This window comes from Molothrus ater, chromosome Z, assembly GCF_012460135.2.
Source record: "Molothrus ater isolate BHLD 08-10-18 breed brown headed cowbird chromosome Z, BPBGC_Mater_1.1, whole genome shotgun sequence".
Lineage (NCBI taxonomy): Eukaryota > Metazoa > Chordata > Aves > Passeriformes > Icteridae > Molothrus > Molothrus ater.
The window spans coordinates 39,099,837-39,120,183 of NC_050511.2; the positions used below are offsets into that span (position 1 = coordinate 39,099,837).

Consider the following 20,347-nt stretch of genomic DNA (forward strand, 5'->3'; position numbering starts at 1 on the left):
CTTTATGTTAGAGCTTGAAAGATATCTACTCTTAAACCCCTCCTTATGGTGTCAAATTACTGTTTGCTCATTCTACCCTGTGCTTTTCTTACAAGATAAAATATAATAACAAATGGTAGATAAGAATTTTCAAGTTTAAATAAAATTAAACAAAAAGTTTTCAGAAATGAAATAAGTTTTATTTGTTATAAGAGTTGTACTGTGTACCAAAGAAATTACTATAACTTACAATACTTCAGGCATAGAATATTGGGGGGGGTTGCTTCCACTGGAAGAGCAGTATTTTGAAAATAAAGAATCGTTAGAATCAGACATTGATAGCAGTATTAATATAATAATATAATAATAAATACTTCATATTCATATAATCTCAATTTATAATAATCCAGGTATTTCAGCATTAACTAATACATCTTAATCTGCCTCCAACATGCAGGTAGAAGAGTCTTCTGTAGCTCATAGAAGAAATGTATGATTCATGGTGAGGGTTCCATCAACCCTGAGTATTTCCCCTTGTCCAGTTTCACAGCTGCCAGCTAGCAGAACTCCAGAGGATGGCGAGCAGGCAAGTGACTGAAAACACTGTTTGCTGTAATCTTAAACCATTAGAATACAGTCTGATAATTTCCTCTGTTTCCGATGTCAGTTCTTAAAAGAAATAAAATCAAGAAAATAAAATGGTTAATGAGTAAGTATGTAAATTTGAAAACATAAGGTTTTTCAACATACTTGAAAAGTTCTCTGACATCTCACAGGTACTTAAGTTAAAGGTATCAGCTGTTAAAGCCAATCAAAGGGACTATTCTCAGGGGAGAGATGTAAATAGATGTCCCATCAATGATCGTTTGAGGAGCAACTGATAGCACTTATCAGCTCTTGCAGGCATTAATCTCAGAATAATCAAAAGTAAATACCAAGCAAAAGCAAGAGGAAGAACTTCACAAGAGGTAAGCACCCAAGCCTGAATGTCGGCTTTTAACCCTTCCTTTAACAAGGGACTAACAAGGGACTTAGCTTTTAGCAAAAGCAGAGGAGCCATACCCTCTTGTATGTGAAAGCCACGGAGTCCCTGCTCAGAGGATTCTCAACTGAGACCTTTATTGTCCTTCTTAAACTGAGTTTAAGAACAGCAAGTAGCTGACTGCTTTTTCAGAGCATAGGGAGACCCATTATGTCTTTTGCTCCAGTAATGAGGAGCAATAGGGCTGATTCAATGCTAAACATGTAAAAAGTTTAATAAGCATGTTGTATGATACATATAACTGCTCAATACAGAAGACTTCAAGGAAAAAGCTGTTCTGGTGGTTTTTTTTTTTTGTTGTTGTTTTTTTTTTTCTGTCTAGGGTTACAAAGGTAGGAATGTCACCTTTTTAATGTTTTGATTTACATCTGAGTTGGTGCTACAACTCAGAAGTCCCAGCTTCAAGGCATTGATACTCAGGTAGGAATCTGGTCAGGAAACAAGAGACTGCTTGGGGTGCAAATGAGTCTTGAAACTCTTTAGGTCTGTTGTTTTCTTACCCTGCTAAGGAGTGATGTTGGCACAACTGAAGGAAAGTGCAAGATATGATTGAGATATTATGGGTGGAAAGGGCAAGAATATTTTGCATTGATTTTCCACAGAAGAGAAAATATTGTTAAATCCTTATTAGTGATCTCAAGAGTATTGAGAACAGTCTGGATCAGTCAGTTCTCCATGGAAAATAATACCAGTATAGCAATTCTTTAAATCCTTATGCTAGTTGATAGACTGTTTTTAAAAATATTCAACCATTTATTCAGGGAATTTCACAGGCTGATGTAACAAGACTTCATTTAAAATGATAGAATGCTTTTTAGGAGACTAGGTGGGGCTACTTTACACTGATCAGAATAATGGTTGCACATTTTTTAGTGAAGCGTGTGTTCAGACTTAAAACTCATACAAGAATATTCAGAAGATTGAGATACAGAAAAAATATTCAGATTAGTTTTGAGTCATTTAAGGATGATGATTGATGATTCTGTGTATTTAGTAGACACAACTTTTTTCTCTAGTGAAATCCCAGTTTCTACTTCCTCCACACCAGTATACACTACTGTTTTTTCTCTTTGCCTTAGAAACATGTTTTGCGCTTGGATTTAGTCTAGTTGTCTAGACTAAAATTGTCCTGGTTAAGTGGAAGTCATAGACGTACAGGTTTTGCAGAACAGAGAAGTGTTTAACCTCTGTAATCTTCAATTAGAACGGTGAGAAGTTTCCTACTGTACATAATTATGAATATCTGAAAGTGTCTTTTGTGCTGTACTATATAGTCAAAGAACAGTGCTTTTTACTGTCTCACTAATTCCTTCTCTAAAGCAAAGCAACGCACTGTAGAAGTCCAACTAGTGCACATACTGTATCCTCCAAGTACCCCACCACTGCAGAAGGCAATTCTGTCAACCAGGAATTTAAAATGTTGGATTTAATGCCATTTCTTACCGCAGTTACTCTGCCTTATTTCTGAGAGACAGTGCAGTGTACCATAGCCACACCGACAAAGCCAGCAGTCCTTCAGCACCCAGATGCCGTGGGGAATGCTGCCGCAGTTTCTGCCAACGACAACGGAGACATTTGGTACATCCCTGACCCCACCACAGAAAACAACCCTTCAGAGCACCACACTCATCTCCTCTGATTTTGGACTGTTTTTTTTTTTACCCTAGCCGCTCATCATATTCACAGTATCTGCCGGTGAAGTGCTTCAGACAGGCACAGAAGGTCCCCAGGATACAAGTCCCTCCATTCTGGCAGCAGCGTCTGTTCAGTTTTTTACCTGCAAGACAATATTACAGAGGTTAACAAGCATCTCAGGGGCTCTGAACCTCACCTTTTCCTCACTTGTTCTCTCAGGTCTCTCCAGTTCCCAAAGTCTCTTAAGGATATCTAGTTTTATTGTCTTCAGAGACAATAAAATTATATGCCTGTTAGGAGTGTTTGTTCAACTAAACCCAGTTTGTTTAGTTAAGGATTAGAAACAAGCTACTAGGGATTACAGGACAGTGAAGAAGCAACGCCTGGCAAATCCTGTAGCAGCAGGATGTGTTCAAGTGAAATATTTCACTTTGACAGATGCAGGTTTCAATCACACTAAGATATGAGGCATTTTTATTGGGAAGTGATACTTATTTTTGAATAAAAACTGGGAAGTTAATTGGTTTTGAGGTGGAGGAAATGCTCCCTTAAGCCTTTCTCAGAGTCCCGGGGTTGAGCACCAATCTAAAACTTTATATATGGGAGGAAACAGAATATATTTTTTTTTCCTCTTAGGACTGTTGCTTTCAGGTAGCTCAAACCTTCTTTATAAAATTAACATTTTTATGGCCATTAAATATCGTGAATTCTAAAAAATGAACAGAATGTTACAAAATTCTACAGATGCTCTTCTAAACACGAAGTGCCAAGCACTTCTTCATTCTTAGTATTCTTCTTTGTTTTTCCTTAACAATTTTGCAAGTGAGAGATCTTCAGTTCTACCTTAAATTTTTACCACCACTTACTAAGTGGCCATGGGTATAATTGAAGTGGGTGGTCACAGAAAACCAACAGGCTGGAATCTTCCAGGACAACAGTTAAAGCAATACTATATTAAAATTTTTAAAAATAATTTTATGTCATTGTTTACAAAAATAATGTTACTTACTCTCTGTAATTCCAGTGAAAGGTACTAAAGACCTGGAACTCTGTTGCTTTCTACTTTCGTAACTCTGATTCATATCACTGAGCGCGTTTGTAAATGTCCCTTCGTACTTGGGCTGCTGCTTTTGTGCTGTAGCATTGAGACCTTTCACAACTTCTTTCCGTTCTTCTTTTACAGGGCCTAGACAAGAAGTGCAAATATGTAAGGGAAAGGTAGTTTGTGATGAAGAAATGCGTACTGTATGTAAATGTAGAAGAAAAACACAGCATAGCGGGGAGAAATGTGAAGTTCACTTACTTTTTTCTAAATGAACAGCCTGCCAGACCAGAGTCACAGTGAAAAGAATTCTGTAAAAAAATAAAAAAAGAAGGGAAAAAAAAAAAAAGATCAAACGATAAGTAAATTTGTGCTAATAAGACACAAAACACTAAAACGAATGGTGAGTGTGTGAACTTTTAAAAGGAATGAGCATCTCTGGCTAGAGAGGGCCCCCAACATCTCAAGCAAACTTACCTAACATGATTTCCCCAGTACATTTTCCTGCAGCCAGAAATAGCCGTGAGGTCCTCCGGGAGAGCTTGAGCAGAAGGAAGATGTCCAGAGCCCTCTACTTCAGGCTGTTGCATGCAGCAGTCCTCACACCGCAGACACCGATGGACAGGGAAAGCGGGACTGGCGAAATTTCCCTCCCGCTGTCCAGCTTGCAGTAAGGCTTAATCTCCAGCCGTACCGCTGGCTGAGCCCTGCCCGGGCGCCGGGAACATCCCTCGGGGCTGGGACTCCCTGGCCAGCCCCCGATTTACATGCGCTGCTGAAGGGTGGAGCAAGGTGGGGACACCTACTGCTGGGGGGAGACTTAAGAGCCCAGGAGCACAGCCAAAAGCCCAAGGCTGGAAGATCTCAGGCCCAGTGTATTTCTCAAGACAGAAAACTTTGTACCACTATGTAGTGCATAGGAAAAACAATCAAATAAACATTAACCAGAACTACAACAGGTATATCATAAACGGGAGTAGGTATATATGAGGAAGGTTAAAAAGCCTCAGCTCTACCTACATGCCTTGTCTCTGCCAGGGTTTTCCACCAGGGATCTGCTTTATAAGATTGTACTACTTTGCAGCAGAGATCCTTAAAACATGCTTTTGAGATTTCTACTAAATATACTAGAAAAAGCAGTATTAGGTCCTTGGGGGAGGATTGTTGTCTCACCAGAGCTGTTAATAACCATTTGAAACATTTTCTGAAAATTTTTACTGTTAGTAAAATCAGGCCTGTTAGTGGGTATTCCTACTCTGAGTTTATGCAGTAGCAGCACATACCTAGATATAATTTACTGTGTGTACTGAAATGGGCTAGAACCACTCACATGGCTTTGCCATGGCTCAGTATAGTGAGCAAAAAGACCTGCAGCTGGGAGTGCTAAGAAAACAGCTCTGGGCAGGCTGTTCTCATCACATTTCCACATTTTGTACTACCAAGTGCACATGGCCTTTGCTTAAGTTGTGGCAGGAAACTGAAGCAATACAACTTGTTTTGTTTTGGAGGGGCATTAGAAGAGGGATGTTTTCACCGTGTCACTGCAAACCAAGGTAGTACAAGTTTCACCTTGGCTAGATCCAAGATCACATCAGAAGTATGGGTCAGACCTCACTGAAGAAATGGCTGCACTGACTAAAGACATCATCCCTTGTTTGCAAGTCCCTGTGGCTCTCACTTGTCAGTTTTGCCCCATCTGAATGAATGGTTTGGAAGCTGTGATAACTTCTCATCCAATTTGGTACAAAGACTGGCTTGATTTACAAAGATAGCTGCCCTAATTAAAGTTAACCCTCTTGGCACTAAAGAGGCACTAAAGCAGATGGAGAGTGTTTTTAAGACATGTTCTCTTACACAGCTGCACACTGCATGGGTAACAAGCAAGAGAAGTTGGAAACTATTGTGAAATTAGAAAACTGTGCTGTAATTGCTATCATGGAAACACTGGGGAAAGTCATACAACTGGAACACTGCAATCAAGAGCTACAAGCTATTCAGAAGCTCTTTATCTCCAAATTGGAGATGCCTGGATTTGATGGATGGACAGTTCAATGGATAAAGAGTTGGCTGGCTGGCTGGCTGTAGCCAGGGAGTTGTGGTCAGTGCCTCTGTGTTGAGGTGGAGGCTGGTGATGAGTGATGTCCTCAGGCTCTCTTTTGAGAACACTGCTCTGCAATGTTTTCCTCAATGACACAGACAGTGGGATCAAGTGCAATCTCAGCAAGTTTGAAAATGACACAAATCTGAGCAGTGCAGTTGACACAACAGAAGGGTGGGATGCCATCCAAAGGGACCTGGACAAGCTTGAGAGTTGGGCCTATGAAGTTCAACAAGTCCAACTGCAAAGTGCTGCACGTGAGCTGGGGCAATCCCAGACCTGACAACAAATGAGGAGAAGAACTTACTGAGAGCATACTTGTGGGGTTGGATATTCTAGAAGATAAAAGCTGGATATGATCCAACATCAAGTGCTTGCATATCAGAAAGCCAAAAACGTCCTGGGCTGCATCAAATGTATGCACTACAGGTTGAAGGAGGGGATTCTGTTCCTCTGCTCTGCCCTGCTGAGACCCCACCTGGAACACTGCATCCAACTCTGGGGTCCCCAGCACAAGAGGGATATGGACCTGTTAGAGTAGGTCCAGAGGAAGCCAAGAGGTGTACCGAGGGATGGAGCACCTCTCCTGTGAAGAGAGGTGGAGAGATTTGGGGCAGTTCTGCCTGGAGAAGGCTCTGAAAAGCCCTCATTATGATCTTCCAGTACCTTAAGGGAACTTGAAAAAAGGCGAGTGAGGACCTTTTTATATGGTGAGATAGTGGCAGGACAAAGGATAATGGTTTTAAACTGAAAAGGGGCAGGTTTAGAGTAGCTATTAGGAAGATATTCTTTACTGTGAAGGTGTGGAGGCCCTGGTGCAGATTGCCCAGAGAAGTTGTGGATTACCTATCCCTGGTGGTGCTCAAGGATAGGCTGGATGATGCCCTTAGCAAACTGGTCTAGTGAAAGGTATCTTTGACTATGACAGGGATGTTGGAACTTACTGATCTTTGGGGGTGCCTTCCAGCCCCAGCACATTCTATGATTCTATGATCACATGATCTTTCCTGTCTCCTGGGGGTACGCTGGTCTTCAACAACAGGACAGAAGAGCATTGCTGAAGATTTAAAATGGCTCTTTCCTCAGGGGATGCCTGCAAGGAGTGCTCTGCAGGGCTACACCTGTCTTAGGGGATAAGGCATTCCCCGTGCTGCTGCAATAATTGGCTCCAATTTTTCTAAGCTCAACCATTTTCTTGTAGATACAGACTAACCTTTTGGCTTCATGGCATCTTGTTTCAAGGTGTGCTTTATGTTACTAACTTAAACAGATTTAGATGAAGCTATATTCTTGTTCCAGACTTGTATTGAAGCACCATGGCTTTTAGAATTGAGAGTCTGTGATGTACATTTGTGTGCAATTCAGCTAAATCAGCACCAGAACTTTTATCCTAACATTTGTGGGTAAGATGTTTCACAGAAAGCATGTTATGATGAAATCACAACATGTTAATTTAAGAAGGGATTTTGGTTTTCCTATCTTAAATAGCAGCAGCTTTGAAGAGACAGATTACTCTCACCATTATGCTGCCTGCCCCTGCCTGCTGTGATTGACAAGAACTTCTAAACATGTAAAAGTTTAGATGTTTGCTTAAAACATATCATATTTTAAAGTACTGTCATAACAACAGATACTGTTCTGAATTAGGACTATAAAATGTTTCACACATATAGAAGAGATGTAATTTTTGCATGTATTCAGAAAACATGTATGTATTATCCACACTTGAAAATGTTTACTTTTGGAAAATACAATTTGAACAACTCTTGTTTTCATTTGAGTTCTCTAACTGTATAATGGGGCTAGTATTTTGACTTTAAAAAGAAGAGCTGTAGTTACATTTATTCTAGGGTTTATTTGCTAGTGCATTAGGAAAAAAATATTATTTTCAGTTAGGGCTAACTGGTAGTATCACTTTAAGTTACAATATTCAGATACATAAATGCTGTCACTTACTATTTAAATTCTTGTTTCCCCATTCCACAGATGGAAGACAGAAAAAACATAAACAGAGATATGTAAATAGAGGAACATCACATAGTGTTTTTTTTCACTAAAATGAGTGTCAATGTAGTTCTCTTTGAGAGATTTTTAGGTACCAAATTCCCAGCCCTATATTAGTGGTAACATTCAAGATGCAGCTGCCAGTGAAGAAATATTGATCAATTTTCCCACCCTGTGCTATTTGCTTAAGATCAAAAGCCATTCCTGTAACTGCAGGAGCCAACAACCTAGAACTGTAAAGCAGTCTAAACACTGCTTGCTTTTTATACCTTGTTTCTTCCTTCTCCCCACAGCCTCACCATCAAGGCAGGCACAGGAATGGGGTCAGAGAAAACTGCTCAGATGCTGCTGTTGCCTGACTGCACCAGAGGTGAGAATGGTGTGACACTGCAGGAAAGTGCTGCTGTTTGTTGTTGACAGAATCTGCCAGAGAGTGATTGCTTCTGCCCAGGGATTTGTGAGGAGCGGCAGTAAGGGTAGACGCACTCCTTTTATCAGCTTCAAGTAAGATAAGAGTGGAGCCAACCAAAGTGCTGTTGCTCCTGAGCATTTCAATCAAGCCCTGCATACACAGGAGATGGGTAACCATTAATTAGGGGTGTTCAGCACAGTTAGTTCTGACAACAGATCAGGTAGCCTGTGTGGCTAAGTGTGATAGGAAAATGTGGTGCTACTTTATTGATGCCCAAAATTCCTCTTGTACTCAAGCCAGGAACTGTAGGTCAGTGGCCTGCTTCTTCTGGCACTCTACCAAAATGCAAGTGAACCACTACACTGAGAGCTGGAGTGTGGATAGTAAATGCTGGGTTTTGGTATTAGTGTTTCATTCTGACTGTATTGCTCTGTAGATACTCTGTATTTCTGTAAACTTCAGGATAAATAGATGCCTAAAGACTGGAAGTAGCATTGGAGCAGTCAGAAGCAAGAATGAAGAAAATGTGAATGTTCCTGGTAGTACTTTGAAAACCTGCTCAGGGTCTGCTCAGCTCTGGTCAGTGCAGCCAAAATATCTGCTGACTAGAAATCTTTGGATTCCAAAATTCCAGCTTTGGGCTAGCACTAGATCTCTAACCACACTGGACAATGTTAAATCAGCTATGCGGAATATAATGGAAAATAACAAAAAAACACTGAGCCTCCGCGAACATTTATTCAAATATTGGAATTATAGACTTCTGTGAAGGAACACTCTCAGTCAGGGTGACTTACATTTCTCTGAGGAAAGGGCAGACCGTGAGCAATCTAGACTGGGATGTCTCAGAGTGTGTTTAACTCATTATATTTTGATCAGAGTGGTGAGAAAGAACTAGCCAGCCTGAGAGTTGTTTCTTTTTTTTATGCTCTTTGGCTTACTACTAAGGCTTTTGACATCTACCTAAGTGTTTTTTTCTTTCTAAAGGCTAGGTAAGACTTTGACACAGTTTAGCCGAATGATTTTTACAGTATCACAGAACTTTCTCAACAGAGGCTGGTCAGACTGGCTCTTATTACTGTCAGGAATTTCCTATAGGATCATGTAGATGTTACTGTTGTTGCCTCTGCATTTCTGTGTATGCATGCACCGTGTGAAGGAGCAGTATAAATTACCCAAACAGCTTTTTTTCATTCCGTGTTAAGAACGGCTGGCTTACATTGGCTTAGTTGGAATTGGCCACTAATTGACTTGAGAAAGTAATATGCAGGAAAGTTAGATAATCCATATTGTGACTGGCACCACTTAACTAGTGCTACAGGTCCATGATAAACTTAGGTAGGATAAATGGCTGCTGCTGCTAAAAGGGTGAGTCCCACTTTGTCTTACACCATGGGTTGTTTGTACTGCCTCCCTCCCTTATGCTGGCACTGCTGTTTGCTCAGCCATGAATGAGCTGAAGTAGAGAGTTTATCTCAATGAAAACTCAGCTTTGGGAAAAAAAAAAAAAAAAACAATCCAGTGTTCTGCTGGATTTGTTCCCTGGTGTGATTTGCCAGAAGCAGAAGGCAGGGAGGCTGTGTGACAAGCAGCCCCTTTCTGTAGCCGAGCTGATTTATAACAGATTAAATTGACTATGGAATGTGTAAATAGATTTCAGTTCCTATATTTAAATTGTTCTTCCCTTCCCTTATGGAAATAAACCATAAGTAACGTAGCCACTGATATGATGCTGCCTTCAGTGCTCTCACCCTATTACCATTATATACAGAGAAGTAGAGCAATCATCCCACATCTCTCTGACAACATATGGATGAAGTTTACTACAAATGGGATGGGATCAATATTACCAAATGAAAGAAACATCTACAACTCTTTCTTGGAAAGGGAGCCTTATGCAGATGTCATACAAAGATGTAACGCACTGTCACAGACCAACACAAATTCATAGAATAAAACAAGTCTCAGAGCATTATGTAGCTTTTCCCTCCTTTTAGTCTAATGGTTGGTCATTAACAAGATACAATATGATTTTATGAAGATTTTGTAATGAAAATGAATGTAGTTCATGTCTTTTGTGTAGAGGAAAAAAAAAATAAAAAAGAGAATTTGTCAGTACACATGGAAAGTGATTAAGAAGATCCCAGTCATCCTCCTCTGAGGGAAAGGTTCTTTGGCAAATAAATCAACACTAACAGCAAGATACTGGAAGACTGAGACTTTTTTGCTTCTTCTTCTATTTCAAGTAAAAGCTTTTAGTATTTTATTGAAGAAAAACTAAGTATTGAGGGAAAAGAAATTTTGCATAAATATTTATTTTGAAGTTTTATAAGATGATGCTTTTAAGCACCACAGGCCCTGCAGAGAGACAAAAAGTTTTTTCTGAAAAAAATTAATTTTTGAATTAGTAGAATTGTGCTCCAATTTCTGGCTGAGTACACTTCTCTTCCGTATACTGTCTGGTATCTGTCCTGTCAACCATTCAGGAAGTTGTTTCAACATTTCAGTTTAAGAATGGTCTCTTTCTGTCTGCATAAAACTTACAAGTCTTGTGGTGTCTTGTTATGGGTCCATGTGGGGATACAATCTTAGTGCACTTAAGCTATATTTTGCTTGCAAAATTACTTGAAAAATCTGTCTTTACCATAGACAAAATACAATTGCTTGAGTTTAATGGCATATTTGACCTGGCTCTCCAGTCTTGTTTGGTGCTGTCAGGTGAAACTAGAGTGAAAGTTTTGCCCAGTGAAGTGATTCATCCTAGAGGTAAAAACAGAAACAATTTGAAGGTTGAATATCTGACAGTTGTTTGTTTCCCCCACTGTTTTCATTTGTTAGTATTTTGATGTGGTTTAGCCTGCTGTTAACAGTCCTGCAGTAGGATATGCCACCAGAAAGCTTTCTGGTTTTATATAGCAAGATACAAACTATGAATTTCATAGCAGCCTTGAAAGAATCCCTGAGGAAGTGATGATCCCACAGCCTAATTCAAGGATGGAGATGCATATCCCAGGCAGCCATGAATGGAAATCCCTGCATAGATCTTGCATTTGATCTTTAAGCTAGCCAAATATGCTGGCATTTCTTTAAGATGAAACTACACACGAAAGCTGAAACAACGTTAGATAGCAAATTCCCAAGTCAAGCATACACAGAGATTTGCATTGGCAATAGTGGCATTTAACCTCTTATGGAGATGGATCAATTTGTTTATCTTGAATAAACCTATCTGTCTTCTTTATTTTTTTTTTCTGGAGCTAGTTTTCTGGCTTATGAATTGAAGCATATAAACAAGAAGTCTTGTGGGAAAAGGGGGAGTGAGGGAATTTCTGTCTGAGAGATAGAAGGAGGTAGGCAGGACACCTTTTCAGGTGTTGTGAGCTATCAGATTATCCTCAAAATTCTTCAGTACCTTGCTTCATCCTTCTTGGACTTAGCCTTTTAGGCAGCAGGGCTAGCAGGCAAAAATGAGAGATTCAGCAGTTATTTTAATCAATGGTAATAACACCTAAACGTTGGTGTCAATTTCAATAGAAACAAACCACTATATCATAATCTGTAGTGATGTCAGCAGGCCAGCCCTTCCTTTTGTCTCTGGACTATTGCTACGCTTGAGGGATCCTGTCCTTTGTGCCAAGCTGGGGCTCCAGCTGGGCCTTGGCCCAACAATCTAAAATGTGCTCCATGTGACAGTGCAGATGGCTAGTGCTCAAAGTGAGGTGTGTGTTGAAGCCGAACTTCTGCCACTACAATGGCTTCATTTCTGCTCCATACTAGCCGGGGAACTGCAGGAATTGAACTGGAACTCTGCATGTCAACATCTCTAAAAACCATTTTTATGGAGCAGAGGCACTACAGATGTAATATGCTTGGGAAAAGCTGCAAAACTAAATTTTAACATCTCCATCCAGTGATTCAGAACAGGTCGCTGCCTCAAAGTGCAATTTTGAAAGTTTCTAGGCTCTGGGTGTTAGCCACAGCCTGTGAGCTGCTTCTGAGAACAAAAAAATCCTATGATAAACAACAAGCTATATTTCAGTCACCCCATGAGTGAAATCTGGAATACAAGGGTTATTTTAAGGAATTAGATTACACATGAAGCTCCAGAAGGAAACAAGCTCTCTCTCTTTCAGCAATGCTGGACTTCAGCATGCTGGAGCTCCAGCTCTATGTTGGCAGTGGGATCAATGTGGGAGAAAGCAAATGCAAAGGTGGGATCTGCTCAGATGGAGTCTGAGCACCATACTGTTGGCTTGAGGATTGGCCTTCTGGCATCACTTTTCCCTTTTGGTTTATGTACAGATTTAAAGAAAAGTGAATGTTGTAGTTCTATAATCTGTTACTAAATGCAAATAGTAAATGTTACTCCTGTTTTTCAAGCTATATGGTGAGAGGAAACAGCTATGAGTAACATAATTAATTATGACAAACTCTGCCTGATGGCATTTGTTAGTTGAGAATGGATAGATGGATTGAGAAAACCCAATTTTCTAGGTATTCTTCAGGTTAGGAATGTAACATTGGTGTGGTAGGCAGTCACTCAACCACAGAAACCAGTGTTTTTGGCATGAACACTTTTAATATGAATTCATGAAGACTGTAGGGTAGAAAAAGTCTGAGTCACCTAACACTGGTATATTGTGAGCAGTTATGTTAATGATATGATTGCTATAACACTCTGAAGAGGTATTTCTTTAATCCAGGAATGGTAAATTAAAAGAAGGTTTTTTCTGGAACACAATTGCTCTTGATAATGAAGGCTATGAAGGGCACAAGACAGGATGCCAGCTTCAGTTTCACATTGTAATATACACATGTATAGTAGTGCAAAGTTTTTTCTGTCAGAAAAGCTGATTTTTATGAGCCCTCTGACTTACTTCTCTTCTCATAAGCCCTGTCTCCTGAGCTGTGCTTCCAGATCAATATGGTCATCCTTCACTGCAGAGTAAAGATTAAAGTTTCCAATAACTTAATTTAAATTTGGTCCTTTAACAGAACAAGCATAGAGGACAAAAAATTTGAATTGACATGACCATATTTAAAGAAAATTTTCATCCATGTGCTCAGCTTGTTTGAATATGAAAACCTGAATGACTGAAGAAGGAAACAGAACTATTGAAAATATGGTGATTTTTCAGTAGTGTTTACCTTAACCACCTTTAGGGTTTAAAAAAAATATATATTGAGCAAGTTTAATAGATTACCACAGTGTTCTGAGTCTCCAAGAGACATAGAATCCTGAAATGAGAACTCAGTGTGTGTGCATTTTGATTATGTAGTTTTGTGTGCCTAAAAATGAAAAGTAATAGCTGGGGAATTCTAGTGAGCAATAAACTTTATCTCAGGCAATGGCAGCAAGAAAATATCTGCAAATTTGGGATGACTTTACAGTTTGAGTGTGTGTTTGACATTTATGGTGGAACTTGGCTTTGCTTAATTAATTTCCACTGGTGCACAATGGTTGCTCTGGGAACAGTTATAAATTTCCTTTTTAAGTGAAAATCTACAGTTTTCTCTGTTAAATCTTCCTGTGTTTACAGGGACACAGGAAGATTTCCAGGGGGCTGTGGCAGTTCATCATTTAGAAAACTGCCCTTCATTTCTACACATAAAAATTGACAAGACAAAAATGCTTTCTTTTCTTAGTAAATTGTGCTGCTGTTTATCTAGTGATATAAAATCTCTTCCTTGGTCTTTTCTCTGTTTATGTGTATATTTGTAATAGATGAAATCTATTCAGTGGAACAGATTCTGCTCACAAGAATAAAGCCACAAACATTTGTGGGAGAGAAACACAATTCCTGATGTAGGTAAAGGAATCTCATCATCATGATACACCCTCTGATATATGGAAGTGTTGCATTAGCTGGAGCTAATCTCACTGAAGCACCCCTGCCCACCAACCCCACAGTGATAAATCTGTACTTGCATACATTTATCTTATGTGCTGTTGTCAAAATTATGGCTGCCTTCTATAAACTACTGCAAAACATCTGGCAAAAGAATTAGCAAGTTAGATGCAGAGCTACATTAGCGAATATTTAGTCTAGCACTCTTTTCTGGGTCATGTTAGCACCCACATAATGATCGGATCCAATGCCAATATGCATGCCTGACCTCAAGTGATTACATCATGATAATTTTTATGTGTCTTGTCTTTACTGTCATTTTATTCCGAGCGAGCTCTCTCTTGTGTTTTCCCTAAAATTGCCACAGCTGAGTACATAGATGTCTTCTGAGAACACATTGCTATGTTAACTATTTAGGCTCTGACTGGAGTTTTTCAGGGCTGTGTTGGGATTGGAGGCTAATGTGTGCCTTCCTGCACACAGTAAGGATCAAAGTGAGTGTTTTGGTTTTTTTAACCCCTTCCTACACTGACTGTGCTGGCAGGTTGGTCAGTATTTATCACAGTGGCTGAAGATTCACCAGGATGTCCCAAGGCCAACCTCTCACCAGGCAATATAGTTTGCATTTTATGTTTCTGCTGGGCATTACCGCTTCCCAGCTTGGCTGCTATCAGCCAGGGCCTTGTAATTATCTAGGACCCTGTTGAAATAGATGCAGCCAACAAGAGAAAAAATCTCTGCTCTATAAAGCTTATAGATCACTAGGTTCCCAGAGCAACACCTAGCATCATGGTTTTAAGTTAACAAGGGAGAATAGGGGAAATAAAAAGCTACTTTTCAAAACAATGATCTACCTGCTGATCCTACTTCTTGATGTTCAGTCTGGTTGTTTTTCTTTCTCTTGGACTGAATTCTCTCTATTCTCTCTCTCCCAGGCTTGCCCCAGTGTTAACATTTTAACACCCTCACAGGCCTGTGCACAGGAGTGCAGATGTTGCTGAGCGTCTGTGCTTGCTGTTGTTCAGACTGGGCAGAGCAGCACGGCCAAGCAGGGATCAGCAGAAGGTCTCAGAAGTGTACAGAGTTACTCTGTACAAAGTGAGTCCAGCTGTTCATTAGTGACTGGGACTTATGCAACATTAGGAGCTTTGGGGAAGCATCTATAACCTTCTGCAGATCAAAAGACCAGACAATTATCTCATTTTGTATGAAACAGCTCTTTCAATGAGCCATGTCACTTCTGTTCCCTTATGTCCACTTGGCCACATTCCTGATAGCAAGAGATTATTTATATATATTTATAAATATATATTTACACCAACAAGGCAGAATGCCAAGCATACTCAAAAAGCATTGAGAGAGTATTTGGGAAATTTGGTTTTATGGGGTTCCCCTTTACAGACTTTGAATATCTTGCTCCAGCTGTGAAAAGACTCCCTGTCCATAAATTGCCACCTCAGGAGGTCTCAGTCTTGCAACTCCTAAACTGGGTAGCAATACTAAACAAAAAGTGTTGTCTAATGAAGAAATTGCACTTAATAAGAAAAAAAAGACAAATCAAAGGGACTACTGCTCAGAAAGAACAGGGCAAATAATACGTATACAAGGTGACAAAACCTGTAGTCTGTAAACTATGCTACTACATATACTAGATATAGTTAATTTATCTGTTTTACGTGAGTGATGCTTGATGCTCAGACCACATAAGGCAATGACAGTGGGTGTGGCATTAATGCTGTGGGCTTGCTTTTGCCACAGGATTCCAGCGTGCTTTAATGCATTTCTGAGAAGCTAGGTTTGCTGGTATGATGCTACCAAGGAACAGGAAGGACTGGATGTGAGTTTTAAGTTGCCTGTGTGTGATCAGCCTGAGCAAAAAAAAAGGACTTCAGGCCAGAGATCAGTGAAACTGTGAACAAGAATTTCCTGGTTTCTACTCAACTTTACGTCTCTTAGATAGCAACTTGTCAGTGAATTTTTTAACCAAAAAGAGGGAGGTAGATTGACAAAAAATTTTGCCATCATTTATTTTCCAGTTTGATAATTTAGTCCCATCTGGTTTACAACACAGCTTGCCAAACACTTGAGTAGCCTGAGAGGAAGGTGAAGTAGAGGAAGTAGGAATATTGATAGTTTTTATTGCTCCAGAAAGGGCAAATGAATGTCTAGTAGGGAGTAAAAGACGGAAAAATCACAACTAAATTGAAAACAGTCCATTGCCAAAAATTCAAATAAAGGGTTTGTTTTGGTTTTTAAAAAACAGGGTCCTACCATCAATTTAGCTTATTCTGTGCAAAAATTTCATTCTGTCAGAAGTTATGTCCATTCCTAAGTGTCCATTTAGCAAAAAGAAGATTCATCTTTGGAGGGAAAGGTAAAAAATAAAATGCTCTATGTTTATGACAGAGAATTTCTGTGCTTACATAGAGGTACCTTCAGGCAGCCATTCCACTAGTCTGACAATAAGCATGCAGTCTGTAACTATGGTTTTTTGGAAATGTGACAAATTGGAGAGGGCCTGTTTTCTAAATGACGTCCTGTGGTAATGTATTGTTTTGACAGAGTATTGTTCAGGAAGAAGGACTCACCTTCAAAAAAAGGAAAATAAGTTGACAGTTGAAGCTCTCAGCTGGGATTTGTGAGACCTAGGTTTCAATTCCTACTTTTTCTGATTTAGCCTAAAGAATGAACTCAGATTTTTCTAAAATCTACTTTTAGTTACCTATCTAAAAGACTATCAGCTATTTCAAAACTTGTCTGTGCTCATCTGTTTCTGTCTTTCTCTTTTTGTTTTTTTCAGATTATTTTTTCAGTTTTTAAATAATAATAGTAAAAAAAAGAAAGTAAATCCTTGGCTTTGTCCTGATGCAAGACAGGAATACATTTTACATCTCAACATTTGCAGGACAGGGAATCAATTTTCTGTCCAGCTCTGTCTGGAATATAATTATGGTAATTTTAATATCCTCAGCTTTAATTCTTTTTATTGATCCTGTTATTGACCTGTGTCTTCTTGTTACTGTGTAAATACTGGCAAAGAAACGGGTAAAAAATAACAGTTACCAGGTGGCATCAATTAGTTTTTTAGAACTTTTCTGAATGGGGAAGGAAAGAATGTTTTTTCAGTGAAAGTCCAAACCTTTCCCATTCTCTTCAGTGTAATCATAAGTCCCCAGTGTAATCATACCCTTTCTTAATTGCAAGTATGTTCTAACTCTACTCTCAGATTCACACTGGTGCCTAAAAAAATCTGTCATGGCCTAAAGAATGCTAACTGGGGTCATCATAAAACAAAAATAAAAGTTCTATGTCCATTTTGAAGTCATAATATAGGAAAAAAAAAACAGTAAAGGACACTGCACTGACTGCAATGATTTCCATAGTGAGTTTGGGTTTGTTTTTCATATATTACAACAGAATTAACTGTTTTGCTTAATGGTTGCAGAAATCAGGGATGGAAAGGAGATAGGATACCCTCACTCTGATTGTGAGTTTATGCATGATATAAATTCTTGGCTGGCTGCATCTGGGCCATTTCTGAGCTTTTTCATTTCAGATGTCAGAGCATGTCTGGCATCCAAGGCATACACACCACAGTCCTTGGATCCTGTCTGTTTAAGTATGTTTTGTGCATAATTAAATGGGTGAAGGGTAGCTTGCCTTTGTCAAGCAACTTGGCAGATTGCTTCTCCTGCATGGTCAACATGAGAAAAAAATTTTGATACCCGTGTACGCAGTCAGACATTTGTTTGGCAGAAATGTACAGCTTTTTTTTTTTGAGGTAGTCAAAGCCAGCTCTTCCCACAAAAGCTAACTGCAACTAAACTGTTGGTTTTGAGCAGGATTATTTTCACTCATTTTATTCTAGTAGAATTACCTCATGCATGCAAAAGGAATTATCTCTTAACTAACAAGTCAACCTGCTTGTTTTCATGATGGGAGTGAATGGCTTTGATACAAGCAGTGTGTTGCAATTGCAAATGAATGAAACAAATCCAGGGACAATTTGTCAGAAGGGGTCTTTTTCTCTTGCTCTGAGCTTTTGTTGCTCTGCTGGTACTTTCTTCTGATTCCCATGTGTAGATGTGGGAACCTGGAGGGAGGCAAAACTGTAGTGCGACATGGCAGTTAAAGGATATGCAGCTCTATCATGTACTTGGTGTGCACGAGGATGGCCAGGACTGTGTCCTCTGCACCTGGCCTTGGAGTTGTCTTGGGTGGTGTTTTTGAGGAAAGCCAGGAATGATGCCTCAGTGGTGGGTGTTGGGACAGTCACAGGCCACAGCTCCAGTGGGGGTCTGTAGCCAGTACAGGTCAGGTCTTTTACTCACTGTACCAGGCAGGACAGGACAGATTGTAAAAACCCAAAAAGGGCTCTGAACTTTTGTAGCTCAGAAATGTGTTTTTTCTGAGACCATGTGACAAAATAGAAGGTAAAATAATAATGAAAACCAGCTGAAGCCTTCAGAGGAAATAAGGGACTATTTTTGGTTGGAAGTTTAGGAATAAAAAAAGGTTAAAACTAAAGCATACAGGCAATGAAATGAAACTTAATCTGTTTGCTTCTCTGCAGGACCTCTGGACTAGACTGTAATCTCTGTTAATGTCACATTACTTTCCAAGGATGGAATTTTAAAATTAACTCTTGTTAATTGTTTCTTTTGCAACCACCATTCTTCACTCCCATCATGAGAGATTTATAAGTTGTACTGTTTGGTGTTCTTGCACATATATTGTCTTAGCTTTGTCATTATGGGCAGTAAAAAGAAAGTTTTGAAATCCAGATTCAGGTCCTTTTGCATTTAGATATTTGGAAAAGAGTAGGAGAACAAAAAGGGTTTTCTTGAGATTAGCAATTTTAGTTTTATAGTTTTTTCCTTTTGAAATTGTTGTTTGGACAAACCAAAACATGACAAATATAATGAGGAGAGGGGTAAGTAGAAAATTTAAATATCTTAGAAATTTGGAAAGGTTAGGTTTGAGTAAAGTCATGCAACTTTACTTTCACAGAATATAGATTACTTGGACGTGACCAGGGATATTTTGAGCTTGGTCTGTCCTGCCAAACTTTGTCCATAGAACTTGTCTTTTTTAGAAATAATCTTCATACTCATGTTTAAAACCAGGTTGTCTGTCATGTTTAAAGGCAGTTTGTCTGTTTTTCTACCCATGAAGCTCAATACAGACAATGATTTATAAAGCATTTTGCTCTAAACAATAGTTTCCCTGAAAGTGGGAACACAAAAACTTCAGAGTTGATTAATAGTTTCTTCTTTCCCTGAATGAGTTCAAATTAAATAGATATAAAATGGACATTGTCTTGGATATCGTAGTATATTTTGTGGGCCACAGGCTGGGTCACATGAAAATATTAACTTATGGAATTGAAAATGTCTCCTTTTTTTTTCATCAGAGGGCAGTGGACTTCATATTCACTACATAACCAGAACAAGTATCTGTTCAATTGCTATGAAAGTGCTACCATGTGAATACTTATTTTGGCTTCCAGGACTCTGACATCTTGGTGTGGGAAATTACTGCCCAAAATGTAACCACAGCGAGCATAAATTTTGTGGGACATGCTGATCAATCTGTGTGAGGAGTGAAAAGTATAGGGAATAGAAATTCCCTATATCACACACAGATAAAAGGAAATGGTTTTGAGGGTATGTATACCCAGGTTTCCATACCTCATGGAATCCTGTCAGTCCTGACTACTTTTCCAGCTGGGGCGATTAATAAGTACTCAACAAAAAGCACAATGACTGTGATATCAATTTATCCCTTCACAGGCAAAGGTTCTGCTTGAATGTCTCTGGTAGCCAATATCCCCTCAGCAGCTTACCTGCTGGGGCTACCAAGGTAGCTCCTGCCAGAGCCCAGGCTGCTGCCCTGGCTAGTGGCACCTTTAGAATTTCCTTGGTGCATAGAAGACTTGAATGGATTTCTGTTAAGTGCTTATGTAAATAAAATTCTGAGCTAACAGCGAAAAAAAATCACTGGGTTTAGGATATGCCAGGGCTGGAAGAAGCAGCAGCTGTAGTTACACTATTTAAAGCGACAAAAAAGCAAAATGTCTGTTTTCAAATTTTCTTTCTGGCCTGTGTTAGGCCATGATTATGTTCTTTTTATTTCTATAGGAATAGGATGAGACATTGAACAATGGTGAGACCAAAGGGCAAATAACTGTCTGTTTTAAACAGTAGAGTGTGATGAGGGACTTCTCATACTCCTTACCTTAATTTGCTCTTTTAAGTGACACAGCTTGAGTGTTCAGAGTGCTTTC

General features: G+C 39.3%; 1 protein-coding gene across 1 annotated transcript; it reads right to left on the minus strand.

Annotated features, from left to right (window-relative positions):
- Positions 1–523: 523 nt before the first annotated feature.
- On the minus strand, positions 524–4,288 carry LOC118699632 (cryptic protein-like). Its single transcript, XM_036403730.1, has 6 exons — positions 4,176–4,288; positions 3,960–4,009; positions 3,666–3,842; positions 2,684–2,798; positions 2,465–2,574; positions 524–648 (listed from the first exon to the last, which is right to left on the minus strand). The coding sequence occupies exons 1-6, from the start codon at positions 4,286–4,288 to the stop codon at positions 524–526; spliced, it is 690 nt and encodes a 229-aa protein (XP_036259623.1).
- Between the last annotated feature and the right edge of the window lie 16,059 nt (positions 4,289–20,347).